General features: G+C 40.9%; 3 protein-coding genes across 6 annotated transcripts in view; 2 read left to right on the top strand and 1 right to left on the bottom strand.

Annotated features, from left to right (window-relative positions):
* LOC144057099 (rho guanine nucleotide exchange factor 5) overlaps positions 1-13,115 on the top strand; it is a 73,433-nt gene that overhangs the window by 39,226 nt on the left and 21,092 nt on the right. The gene's annotated exons all lie outside the window — the stretch shown is intronic.
* Positions 3,737-10,732, top strand: h6pd (hexose-6-phosphate dehydrogenase (glucose 1-dehydrogenase)). Of its 4 annotated transcripts, none has more exons than XM_077574352.1 (6): positions 3,737-3,799; positions 4,548-4,618; positions 7,034-7,694; positions 7,772-7,889; positions 7,957-8,226; positions 8,316-10,732. In XM_077574352.1, exons 2-6 carry the CDS (start codon positions 4,599-4,601, stop codon positions 9,653-9,655), a joined length of 2,409 nt encoding a protein of 802 aa, XP_077430478.1. In that variant the 5' UTR covers positions 3,737-3,799; positions 4,548-4,598; the 3' UTR covers positions 9,656-10,732. The 4 variants fall into 4 exon arrangements, with proteins under 4 accessions (XP_077430478.1, XP_077430481.1, XP_077430479.1 ...); XM_077574353.1 differs by lacking the exon at positions 3,737-3,799 and adding an exon at positions 3,997-4,203; XM_077574355.1 differs by lacking the exon at positions 4,548-4,618 and having other exon boundaries at positions 3,745-3,799.
* Positions 10,848-12,883, bottom strand: LOC144057107 (uncharacterized). Its single transcript, XM_077574371.1, has 6 exons — positions 12,785-12,883; positions 12,649-12,711; positions 12,501-12,580; positions 11,271-11,401; positions 11,053-11,119; positions 10,848-10,908 (listed from the first exon to the last, which is right to left on the bottom strand). The coding sequence occupies exons 1-6, from the start codon at positions 12,856-12,858 to the stop codon at positions 10,856-10,858; spliced, it is 468 nt and encodes a 155-aa protein (XP_077430497.1). The 5' UTR covers positions 12,859-12,883; the 3' UTR covers positions 10,848-10,855.

Here is a 13,115-nt window from a genome sequence, read left to right as displayed (position 1 = left end):
TTTCGTGGCCAAGTCCTGCACACACACGCTCACATACAGATACAGTCCCCTCCAAAAGTATTGGAACGGCAAGGTCAATTCCTTTGTTTTTGTTGTATACGGAAGACATTTGGGTTTCAGGTTAAAACTCAACTCAACGTTATTTATTAAGTACTTTAAAACAACCATCGCCAGTCTTTTTCAATTATGTACAAACTCATGATGGTAATGATGGTAGCATCAGATGGAAATTTGATATTGACAAAAACAGTTTGTTTGGCAAATTAGCGAAGCATTTATTCAAACTGATCGGGAGAAACTTCATCATGCAACAAGAGAATGGCCCAAAACAAAAAGTACAATGTACTTCATCATCTTAGACCGGCTAACTCACTCACCAGACCTTAACCCAATAGAGCATGCATTTTACCTCCTGGGGAGGAGACTGAAGGGAGAAACTACTGGATACAAACAAGCTTTTAATTTTTTGGATAAACAATTTTTTACTTAGTTTTTTTATTTTTTATTTTAATTATTTTTTTTCCCAGAGAATTTCTTTGCATTTTTTAAATGTGGTTGTATTTTTTAACTGCTTTTTTTAATATGCTTTTTTTTTTTTTTTTTACTTATAATTTGACAGATTTTTTTCAGAGGTAGGGACTTATTTTCTTTGTTATTATTATGGGGAGACATATTTCTATTTGTTTACTTATAAAAAAAAAAAAACATTTTTGTTATTTTATTATTTTATTTTATTATTTTTAATTCATTAGATTTTTTTTTAAATACTAATTCAGATTTTTTTAATTTTATTTATAGTGACAAAATTAGATTTTTTTTTTCATTACCATTTAAGATTTAAAAAAAATGGTTTCAGATGTTTTTTTTCCCTAATTGTTTTACGCACACATGTGTGCACCCAACCCACACATGCCAGACAAACAGTGGCCCTCCAGATTGCGCTCTGTTGGTCTCTAAAGTCTGAGGTTATAGACATGACAGCTGGGCTAGCACACTGCATGGGCCTATGCTTGCTTTAATGGCCAATTCCTACACACACACACACACACACACACGCACACTCATATACACACGCAGGATGCACCATCCTGTTTATTGTTTACTTTTCACAGTAGCCTGCCAACCTGGGAGGCCTTTGCAGTAGCATTACAGTTTGTCAGCTCGTGTGTGGACGCTTTGCTGTGAAATTTCAGGGTTGAACTACAACAAACAGTCCAAATTTAATTCTGTCAACAACTGGGAGACTGACTTGCTGTTTTTTTTCTTTTTTTGTTAAGGTTTTGATCACAATTTATGATCATCCTCAGTCAGCGTGGAATTTTCAAATTGTAAGTACATTAAATTCAAAATGGGGGTGGTGATGGATTAAGTGAAATCGAATTATTTAGTTGTTTTTTTAAAGAGTAATCTGATGTGCCGTAATTTAATAATGACTGTATTATGCAATAAATGATGGTATATCTTGTTTAAAGAACATTGACTGTGAAAAAAAAAGCCCATGACCATTCCACTGTTGGAATATTTATTTATGTATTTATTTTGGATTATATTTTCTTAAAGATTTCTGTGTATTTTTTGTATATGTATTTTTGGGTAGTTTTCTTTAAATATATTGTTTCATTTATTAATTTGTTTATTTTTTTTAGAGAAACATATAAAACATATTTCTGTTTTTAAATGTGTTTTAATTTTTATTGGTATTTTTAAAAGTTCCTTTTAAATTATTTAGCTTAATATAAAAAAATATATATAGTTGTTTCATATATTTGGGATAGTTAACTAGATTTTTTTAAAATTTCATTTCATGTTGTACATTGTTTACATTTTTTTTTAACATTTTGTTTCCTTTCTTTGTGCTATCACAATCTTTAGATTGTTTTTAAACTATTTGTTTTTAAAATTTTCTTATTTTAATTTTTTTGAAATGTGCATTTCGATTTTGTTTTCAAGATTACAAATCTTTCTTTGATTTTTTTTGTTTGTTAGCATTTTTGGTATGGCCTAAAGATATGTTGATAATCTGTTGTAAATTGTATGAAACAACAAAAAGAACAAAAAGCACCAGCTGTCCTGCTAGATAAATAATTTAAAAAAAATCTAATTAGAGTGGAAAAACAAGAGGGTGTCAAAAGTCAAAAGGCAGGGCTCAAAATAAGCGCAGTTTGCAAAGCAAAATTAGCATTTCGTGCCAAAATTAGAATGATGCTCTTCAATAAAGTCAGATTCACAAAACTGCTCCACAAAAGAAAGAAACAAATATTTGAGCCCTGAAATGGTAATGCATATAATGAGATGTAAAGCTTGACAGACATGCATTGGAATGGGAGCTGCTCGATAAAGGGACAGTTCTGTGTTGACAACTGGTCAGCAAAGTCAAAGGGAGGGCCGGGTCGGCAGTGTGGTCCACAACAATTGCCTCATTATTTGGCCAAAAGGGACACCTGTTTAGTTTGTGGTGGGCCTTCATTTGGGAGGGTGATGACATCACACAGCTGAGAAATGTATTGAGCCACTTTCTTACGCATAGGCAAAATGAATTATTCACATTTTTTTGATTCCAGATGAATTTTTCAGTGCTTTTATTTCATTTAGTATACAGTAATTAATTAAGCTCTTTGTATGCAGTGATGATTGTTTTATTGTGCTTTATAAAGTTCAGTTGAGTTGAATATTGAAACAAAATTACAGTAAATACTTGGAAAAGACTTCTAAACCATGAATATAAAACAACCCAGTGACAAAAAGTAAGGCTGGTAACTGAGCGTGGCCTTTTTGTGCCCTGTGACGACATTCTTCTGCCGTTTGTAACCTCAAAATGTCATAAGTCGTTGTAAAAGAGGACCTCCCTTTTACTGTACCTATTGTTCTGTCATTTCAGAAACACTACTGGAATGTACAGAACCCCAGACATGACGTAGTGAGTGAGTAAAAAATTGTGGTCTACAGAAGTCTGCTAGCTCAATGCTAACACACAGTGTAAAAGGGCTAATAAAACAAGGACAGTTGCGTTAATTGTAAACGTTACACACGCAAATCCTATTTGAACAGTAGCAACACAGCAGACAATACTCACGCGCGCGGGCATATATTCTTTATCCTCTGCTAAAAAACAAACAATATTAATAATCGTCATAATAATAATAAATATTTTTACAACTTGTAGCACATATGTTTGTGGCAACACAGGGGACAACTGGTTAGCACGTCCGCCACACAGTTCTGAGCGTGTGGGTTCAAACCCTGCGTGGAGTTTGCAGATGCTCCCTGTGTGAAGTTTCTCTGGGCACTCCGGTTTCCTTCCACATTCCAAACACATGCATGGCAGGTTGAACACTCTAAATTGTCTGAGTGTGAATTCTTGTTTGTCCATATGGGTCCTGCAAATAATTGGGTGTCGACCAGTTCAGGGTGCCTCTTCTAATTTTCTTGCCCAAAGGCAGCTGGGATAGGCTCCCGCAACCCTAGTGAGGATACCGGTACAGAAAATGGATGTATGTATTTTACTGCCCTCTAGTGGACTAGGTTGTGCAAACCAGATGCAAAGTGTGTATTATTTATTATTAGTAGTATTGTTTTGTTTTTACATTATATGTAATTATTATCACATAAGGTTATTATTATTGTAGAGTGATACTTTTCTTAATAGATTATTTATTTATTTTTTACAATTTGGACCCCCAAGTGGGAATCAAATGGAGCGCGCCTTTCACAGAAATTGCGTCAGCGTCATAATGTCACGTGACCAGAGCAGGAAGTGTACGAATCCACTCAGGCTCACAAACGTTGACAGGAAACTTTGGTACGTTTTAGTATCTTTTAATTATTTCATTAGTCAACTACGTGTACTGTATATTCGCCGTTAAACCATTTTGGTCTGTTTCCCACGTCAAGCGGCTGCGAAAGATATTACGTCAACGCGGAAGTAGAGTTTGACAGCTCGCAGGTGGAGTTGATGATTTCCGGTTTTGTTTTGTTTGTTTTGGGGGCGCCGATACTGAAGATGTATAGTCAAGCAGTTTTTTTCTTCACTCCCAGTTGAAGTGTACTATAAAACAAAAGAGGATTAATCATTGTATATCTAACCAAACCATTTTATTTTGTTTAATATCTAATTAATGCTAAGCACACCTATACAACAGAGCATAATATGCAGACATACAGGACCATGTTGTTTCTGCTCAGTGGGAAAGAATCTTACTGGAGGTTAGTGCTAACCAGCTTGTTGCGGCACAACACTTGGCCAGGGCAAAGTACGGGCCGGGGGCCACAAGTGGCCCACCCGCAGTCTCTGACTGGCCCTCTCAGAGACCATGAAGTCAAAATAAGACGTAAAATATGTGGTACTTTTATTTTATGTGCACACATGTGGACATTGGACCACATCGAGGTAGCAAGAGCTATGACTTGTCTGTGGTGTTGCCAACGTAGCAACGTTTTTGCTATATTTAGTGACTTGTCTGACGCCTCAAGCAACCATTTTTCCAAAAAAGACACAAGCAAAAATGGCAACATGGTTCTAATGTTAACATTTTTTTAATCTTGCACAGTGGAAGGAAGAATGGGACCAAGAGGATTTGGCCTGATAATACTCCACGCAAATGTACAGTTTCATAGGACGGTACGTATTGCGTGTATAATATTATTAGTCAACACTGTCAGTATACTTATCTATATATTTGGAATTCCTGAGTAAGAACGAGTCACGACTAATATGAGTTGGCGGTTGGTGCACAAAAGTTTTGTTTTGTTTACAATTTGTATTTCCTAATTATGATAGTACGTACATGTACTATTTCTATACACTTACCATTTTATTGAAACAACCTTTTTGTCAATACATTAAAAATAAAAATAAAAAGCTGACGCTAGCATGTTGGCTTGGCCTTTGGCAAATGTTCTAGTTTCTAATGTGGCCTGTTCTAGTTACAGTATTTTCGTGCAATCATATTGATGTATAGACTCACTATTAGTGCCCTTTCATCTGACAAGTGTGAGGGCTGGACGGGCCTTAATAATGCAGCGTGGCGGATCGTTTTCTCTGCCATTTCATGCCGGTGCAGCATCACATGCCTTCATAGAAGATAGAAATCTAGTGAGGTGCTGAATGAGTGTAGTGTTTTTAGATTAACATGCTTTTTTGCTGATTTATGTGTGAAAATTAACTCATTTGGAAAAATGAACTGAATCCAATAATACAAGCAATGCAGTGTCTCAAAAGCACTACAGAAACCACTGAGTGCTGTCCCTACGGCGGCGATGTAACCCAAATTTGTGTGTAAGTTCTGCATGAGCAGAACAGTTTGTCAATATGTCATTATTGTGAAATATTTGAAAAGCAACCTTATCAACATATCCGGTGAATCAAATAAGTAGTTGTTGAGCCTTTTTCTGTTTGTTTTTATCGCATGAAGAAGTCTCAAGGACCCATAGTCAAAATCAAACAGGATGTCGGCCATTTTGGCTTGTATAGAATCAGCGAAGTATATCATTTTGGACAAATTCGAAATCCTACTATGGAATTCGTCCAAATGAGCCCAATGGAAAGGTGTCCTTGACAAATCTGTAACACTAGATTGCCAAACTTTTTTGCTTAAACCATTTAATGTGGTTGGAGCATGGCATCAACATTTGGTGATTAGTTTGAGGATTGGCTGTGAAAAAGGGAGCACGAGGGCCCATTCATTGCTGCTGTCAGCTTTAATTCTAGCTATTTACCAATGTGATGCACAAGAAATAAATGATGTTAGACAAATATTTGTTTTTTGTGTAGCAAGGTGACGCGTGCGTTTACTGTAATGTTGTCTTTCCCATTTTGCCCAATACTTGACTCTGTCTTCTCAGAAATCAGTAGGGTTGTTGAACTTTTTCCGGCCCACTATGGACAGCGGCACTATTGTAGCAAGAGAATCCCAGTGCCTCTGGGCAAAGTACAAAGTTCCCACCAGTACAAATCCCACTAGCTGGTGTCCTCGGATCACTACACTCATGACAACGCAACAGAATTGGTAGCAAATCGCGGCGGAGCATTTCAGACTTCCTTTTACCACAACTTTGGAATTTTGGGTAGGTTCTATTTCATTGTATTTCCTTGTTGAGTTTTGATTTACATTGATTATTGCCATCAAGTGCATTGTTTGAGCAAAATGTTATCAAGTCAACAGGGGAAGGGTATGTACTGTATGTATATGGCGGCAGATCACATCAGCAAGTTATAATAGGAGGGCTATGAAAACTTCCTCTAAGGAAGAATCCACAAAAAAAAAAAAAGCACAGGCTTGGTGTTGGGACCATTTTGTCTTCAGTGAACTTAATATTGTGACCCTAATGTTTTTGGCAAGTGGGAGGCAGCCAGAGCACTCGGACAAAACGGAGAAAACGTGCAAACTCTAAATAGGATGTAACCTTCAAGGTCAGAACTGTGCGGCATACGTGACCACAAAGCCACAATGATGCTGCTATCAACATCATCACACACTAAAAACCAAAAAAAGCTGCTTTTTCATCTATCATTTCCTAATTTCCTATGCGATGATGTCTAATTTCTGGCCGATGTTATGAAAACTGCTATTATATGACCAGCGTTGGGTTATTTTTAACTGCAATTGTTATCGTCACCGGTGTTGATGTGGTGCTGACTGTCGCAGTTGATCTTTCCTACTGCCAATGTGTCGGATGATTTTGTGGACTTTCAAACAGGTAAATATTGCTTCTTTTGTAACCAAGCACTTCTGATTTCGCAGAATTCCTTTTTAATCTTAAATGAACTTTTGCTTTTAGCTTTTCAGAGGTCAATCTTAAAGAAGGCGAGTATTTTTTCGTGGCGAGGTGGTGATACCTATTTTAGGAAAATAAAGAAAAAGACCACTAACGTTTATGTAAATACTTTTCAGAAAAGTTTTGTTTGACCAAGTGGGTAGCGCAGCCTATTCACTTATTAACCCTGTTTGACACAAGGTTCATAAAAGTTCAAATCAAGAAAAATCAAACCTAATTATACAGTGTAAAATAAGTGTACGTTTCTGTTTCCATCCAGGGTGTGGACACTTGAATACCACAGCATGTATGTGACTCCACTCCTGCTTCTGCTTGCAACGTGCGCCAGCAGAGGACACGGTGAAGAGCAGCAAAGTGGCGGCCACGTTTCCATTGTGGTCGTCGGGGGGACGGGGGATTTGGCGAAGAAGTACCTCTGGCAAGGCTTTTTCCAGCTGTACTCCAAGCAGGTCAGCAGCGGGAACAGTTTCTCCTTCTACGCCGGTGGACAGTCGCCCGTGGACAAGGCCACGCCCATATTCTTCGGTATCCTGAAGGCGATGTCGTGCCCGAAGGATGTCTCTGACGAGCGCTGCGCCGTGCTCAAGGAGCAGTTCTTGCGGCTAGCGCAGTACCGGCAACTGAAGAGCCTTGATGATTATCAGGATTTGGCCCAGCACGTTGCGCGGCAGGTTCGGGACGAAGGGCTGACCGAGGCCGGACGACTATTTTACCTCTCCGTGCCGGCATTTGCATATGCGGATATCGCAGATAAAATCAATAGCAGCTGCAGGCCTGTCGGCGCGGCGACGTGGCTCCGAGTGGTTCTGGAGAAACCTTTCGGACATGATCTGAGGAGTGCACAGGTGCTTGCGGCTCAGCTCGGGAAGGCTTTACGTGATGAAGAAATGTACAGGATTGACCATTACTTGGGGAAACAGGTGAGGACAACCGCGTCAATGTTATATTTGCACCTCTTTTGACTTTGATCGGCTGTTTTTCTGCTTTTCTACATCAGGTGGTCTCCAAGATCCTTCCGTTTAGAGTAGAAAACAAGAAGTTTCTGGATCCCATCTGGAACAAGCACCACATTGAGAGAATAGAAATTGTACTGAAAGAGACTCTGGATGTACAAGGTAACTCCACGCACTTTTGATCCTCTGCTGTATTCTACATAGATCCTTTGTCATTGTTTCCTCATAGGTCGTATTCCCTTCTATGACCAGTACGGCGTTATCCGCGATGTAATCCAGAACCATCTGACAGAAGTCTTGGCTCTCCTGACTATGCGGCTTCCTGCCAATCTCAGTGACAGCGAGGAGATTCTCCAAAACAAGCTGTGGCTCTTCAGTTCTTTGTTGCCATTGGGCAAGAATCAGGCGGTGGTCGGCCAGTACCAAGGCTACCAAAGCGAGGTTCGGCAGGAGCTCAACAAGACCAACGACTACGTCAGCATCACGCCAACGTTTGCAGGTCAGAATTGAAAACGTTTTGATTAAAAATACTGAATTGGCTTTTTTTTTTTTTGGGTTGACTTTCTCAGTTGACTTATTGTGTTACAGCTGTGCTGGCGCACACGGATGCGGCCCAGTTTGACGGCGTGCCCATCCTTCTGATTTCGGGGAAGATGTTGGACGAACGAGTGGGATACGCACGGGTTGTCTTCAAGAACGACATGTTCTGTCTCCAGCACAGCTTTCATTGCAAGCCTAAAGAGATTATCTTCTATTTTGGCCATGGCAGCCTTCAATACCCGGCCATTCTCGTTTCCAAGAATCTCTTTAAGCCTTCTGTGACGGAGAACGAGTGGAAGGAAGTGACGGATCACGCAAATGTTAACGTCCTCGGCTCTCCTCTGTCAGACTACTATGTCCAAACTCCAAAGGCGCAGCGGGAAGCTTATGCAGAATTAATTTCTCACATTTTTGCCGGACACAAAAATAGTTTTATCAGTACTGAGAATCTCCTCGCATCTTGGGACCTGTGGACCCCGTTGCTTGAGAGCTTAGCTGACTCGTTTCCCCGCGTCTACCCGGGAGGGGCCGACAACGGCGACATGCTGGACGTTCATCTGAAAGGGAAGGAGATCGCTTACATCCGGGATGTGGTACTTCTCGGACCGGACCAGGTAGGAGGTGAGTCTACAAGGAGTTTCCTAATCATGCAAGGCAAGTACCGGGGTGCCGACATGGTGTCTGCCTGGGCCGAGGAGTTGGTGGAGCGTCTGGCCGCCGACATCCAGGAAGCGGCGGAGGCGGCCGTGCTCCAGGATGGCGTTTTCCACCTGGCGCTCTCCGGCGGGTCTACGCCCATCGCGCTCTTCCACAGGCTGGCTCTGCACCACTTCTCCTTCCCATGGAGCAACACGCACATCTGGATGGTGGACGAGCGCTGCGTGCCGCCGACCGACCCGGAGTGCAACTTCCATACCATCCACCAGCACGTTTTGCAGCACGTGCGTATCCCCTATCACAACATCCACCCGATGCCGGTGCAGTTCAAACAGCGTCTGTGCGTGGAGGAGGACGCCACAGCTGAACTCTATCAAGAAGATATCGGCAGATTGGTCAACGGCTCCAGGTTCCACTTTGTACTTCTTGGAGTCGGCCATGACGGACACACGGCCTCCCTTTTCCCCCACTCCGAAGCGGCCAACAGCCACAACGGTCTGGTGGTTCTCGCCGAGAGTCCCGTCAAGCCGCACCGGCGCATGAGCCTCACGTTTGGAGCGCTCAACCGAGCCCACAGGGTGGCGCTGCTGGTGATGGGTAAGGGCAAACACGAGCTTGTTACCCAGCTGAGCCGTGTCAAGGACGATGCAAACAAATGGCCCGTCACTGGGTTGAAACCCACCAATGGCACACTTGTCTGGTACCTCGACTACGACGCACTTTTGGGTTAGGGATCATACGACAGTAAAAGCTAATACAATAAGTTCTTTACGCCCACCTAAATTACTGTGAACCCCTCACTTTATCCAGCGCCTTTGTTTCATTGATTGTATCCACTGTGGTAATATCACATCTCAGGTAAAGACAGAAAAACAATTCCAGCTAAAACAATGGTAGATTTTAGTTTTGTGATTAAAAAATAAAATAAATACACAGTCAATTTCGTAGACTAAATTTTACTCAAAAAAAAAAGTCTACATTAGATCCCAAACTTTACACTTGGAAGAGAGTAAAATACTAAAAAATTATAACAAAAAACAAAAGCACTCAAGGGTTGAGGAACGATCCCACAACCTTCAACATGGAAGACAGCCACTCTACCACTTGAGCTATGCCAGACATATTGTTAGTTAACAATAGTGCTGGTGTGTCCAAAAGGAGACCAAAAATGGAGGTACGAGGATTTCACCTTTCACCTGCGACATATTGACACTGAGTAGGCGTGGCATTGGTCAATGGTTAGATTGGCTGTCTGACAACCTGAAGGTTCTGTGATTGTTCCTCAACTGTTGAATGTTTGTTTTGGTGGGCGGAATATTTTACTCTATGTAAAGTTTACTCTGTTTAGACTGGGACCGAATATCAAAATTTACTCTACAAAATGTACTGTGTATGTTGAACAGATTGGTGCTTTTTTTTTTTTTTTGTATTTTGACATGAACCTGTACTTGCAGTTCCTCTTTACAGTAAGTCAAAAGAATGTCTTATGAGTCTGATCCATTTGCCGGAACATTTCCTCAAACTGTAAAGTTGTCCTATTACATGTGCATTCATAGTATGACTTCCTCTACCTGGGTTTCACATTGAAAATTCAGAGGCACATTTCTGCTTCTTGGAGATGCCCCCCCCCCCCCCCCCCAAACATCTGCTGGTCTAACATCACTTGTAATTATATTTGCATCAAATGTGTTACATTTTCAACAACTTCCTCTGACGGGTTTCAACGGGAAACAAACATAAAGGATCCGCATAAGGAAACACCTGCTTTGTATGAAGTAAAGCATTAAAACGTGAGCTGGATTAACTCACTTTCTCTACTTTCATTCCCATGGTTTTGAGTTACCGGCTCGCCGGCGGCATGGAAACCGCATGAATTGTTAATATGAGCACTATCCGATGTCCATGTGAGACAGCTGGGCTGCTTTTATTGCTCATTGTTGCTGCCTATTTGTCAGCCACAGTCCGCCTTTGACCGCCAGCGCACCTAAAAAAAAAAACATGCGGGTGTTATAAAAGAACACAAAAGCTGAAGCAGGGAAAATACATGCACATTTATAACATCTGAACCAAATTATTTAAATTTGTGTGACCTCACACATCAGGGGGGAAATCACTGTATCTCATTTACCTGTGCTCAAAATGGATGCCACCGTGATGAAAACAGACATGTGGTACAGCTCGGGTGTGGTTGTAGCCTGCAGAAGTACAAAGTAAATTGTTAGAATATTTAATTGAATGTTTGTGTCGGTTTGTGCCCTATGATTGGCAACCAGTCCAGTTGATACCCGGTTTAGAAATATGGATGAACGAATGCGCCACAATTCAAATTTGAATTAAGTTTCTTACACATGCGGCCGCAGTGAGCGTCAAGATGGCGCAGCACACCCCGTGCCCAAACGACAGCAGTCCGAACACGTGACAGGATGCCCACAAGCCCTGAGGGATGAGCTCGATGAGGGTAAAGACCACCGAAAAACCTGCGGAGAGACTTGGCAGTGCTTTCAAGTATCCTGCATCTCTCACAAATGAGGAAGTGTTATGGAAAATTGAGGAATTTTAACAGGCATATGTACGGTAGCGGGTAGCGTAAAGGCTAATGACGGGCATGAAAGGAAGCAGAAAAGCGGAAAAATTAGCCAATTGTCAAAATCAAGAATGCAGGTCTATCAGTTAGCTCTGTCTCAAAGTAGGTACTTCCTAAGAACGCTAGTCTGACTAGCTTGTTTTTCGCTCATTTATAGTACATACCGGTATATTCACAATTGTAAACTTATTTCTGTAAGTTAATAAAAAGAAGGGCAACAAAATGTGACTTCTCTCCACTATCGTGTTAGCAGCACAAAATGAATCCTAGGATAGTTTCCCAGCTAACAAGTTACCAACCAGCGCATCCTTCTTTTTCGCGCTAGCAGACAAGAACAACGTCTGGGATTTCTGTGCATTTTTAGTTTATGCGTACTTTAAACTGGAACAGGAATTGGGCTGTGACTTTTGACCTTTTTATGAGATCACAAGGACGTAAGAACGGTCAAGAACAAGAATAGAGAAACTGCTTTTAATTCCAGCAAAACCTCAAACACACCACTAGGTGACAATATTTCTCAGCAAAACCTTTCTTTTCCCTCTCAAATCTGCTATTATCGCACAATGATTCAACCCCAATTTTATTTTTATTTCATTTTTTTACAATAATGTGTTCTATGAGGCTCCACTGGTCTAAATATGGTATTCTTGTTAATATTGCCTTAGTGAAATATGAGTTATGAAGCAAAATCCAGCCATTTTTATCCATCACAGGGAGCGGCCATTTTACCACTTGCTGTCAACTGAAGATGAACTGGCAAAATGGCCGCCCTGTGAGATGGATTAAAATGGCTGGATTTTGCTTCATAACTCATATTCCACAAATGTATTATTAATCAGAATGTCATCTTTAGACTAGTGAGATCACGTGTATTATTGTCAAGAAATGTTTAAGGTTGACTTCCGCTTTAAAGATGAATGATGAAATGTGACATACTGTATATGGTTGTTAATGTTTTTGTTTTGGTTCCGCTGTAGTGTATCGTGTTTTACCTGAGGCGACGAGGGAGAGGCCGACGGAAGCGGTCAGGCTGTTCAGTAAGGGCTGCTTACAGTATCTTGCCGACGCGGGCCTTTTAAATCAAACCGACACCGTTTTGATGTCGAATCTTTGGGAAAAGGCTTTTAGTTACTAGGCTACCTTGCTATGACGTACAGCTGAGGGACCACCACGAGGGCCGTGAACACCGCGTTGACAATTTGGCTGCCGAAAGAAACACATTAAAAACAGACAATTTTGTTGTTTGTTTGTTTTTAAGGAACAAAAGTTCACGTACAACTTGAGCCTCTGATTCCTGGGTATCCATCTGCTAATGCGGTGCGCTACCAGGATCAGCAAATAGAGAAACATCGCATCAGACGTGATCTTAACAGCAGTTGCCAATAATGTGAACGGGAAGAAGATTGTGTTGCACCCAAGCAATACAATCCTTCCGCCTCCGTTGCTAGCGTCACTTAGCAACATGTAATTTGGTAGGTATGTCTATCAGGAGACGCAAAACAAATCTCAAAAAGCAATACCTGAAAAGAAACAGGAAGTCTTCCATTGTGTTTTGAAGCAGGGCATATTTGTCTCATTTTTATTATATCCTGCTTCAAAGACAAACT

This window comes from Vanacampus margaritifer, chromosome 8 (assembly GCF_051991255.1).
Source record: "Vanacampus margaritifer isolate UIUO_Vmar chromosome 8, RoL_Vmar_1.0, whole genome shotgun sequence".
Lineage (NCBI taxonomy): Eukaryota > Metazoa > Chordata > Actinopteri > Syngnathiformes > Syngnathidae > Vanacampus > Vanacampus margaritifer.
Note: the sequence above shows the minus strand (reverse complement) of the source record. Positions and strands in the feature narration are given on the sequence as shown.

Coding starts and splice junctions, on each gene's coding strand:
- LOC144057107 (XM_077574371.1), bottom strand. CDS start 12,858: ATGTTTCTCTATTTGCTGATCCTGGTAGCGCACCGCATTAGCAGATGG. Junction 12,712..12,784: donor AGGAATCAGAGGCTCAAGTT/GTACGTGAACTT, acceptor TTCTTTCGGCAG/CCAAATTGTCAACGCGGTGT. Junction 11,120..11,270: donor CGCTCACTGCGGCCGCATGT/GTAAGAAACTTA, acceptor GTACTTCTGCAG/GCTACAACCACACCCGAGCT.
- h6pd (XM_077574352.1), top strand. CDS start 4,599: ATGTACAGTTTCATAGGACG. Junction 7,890..7,956: donor AGAGACTCTGGATGTACAAG/GTAACTCCACGC, acceptor GTTTCCTCATAG/GTCGTATTCCCTTCTATGAC. Junction 8,227..8,315: donor CATCACGCCAACGTTTGCAG/GTCAGAATTGAA, acceptor ATTGTGTTACAG/CTGTGCTGGCGCACACGGAT.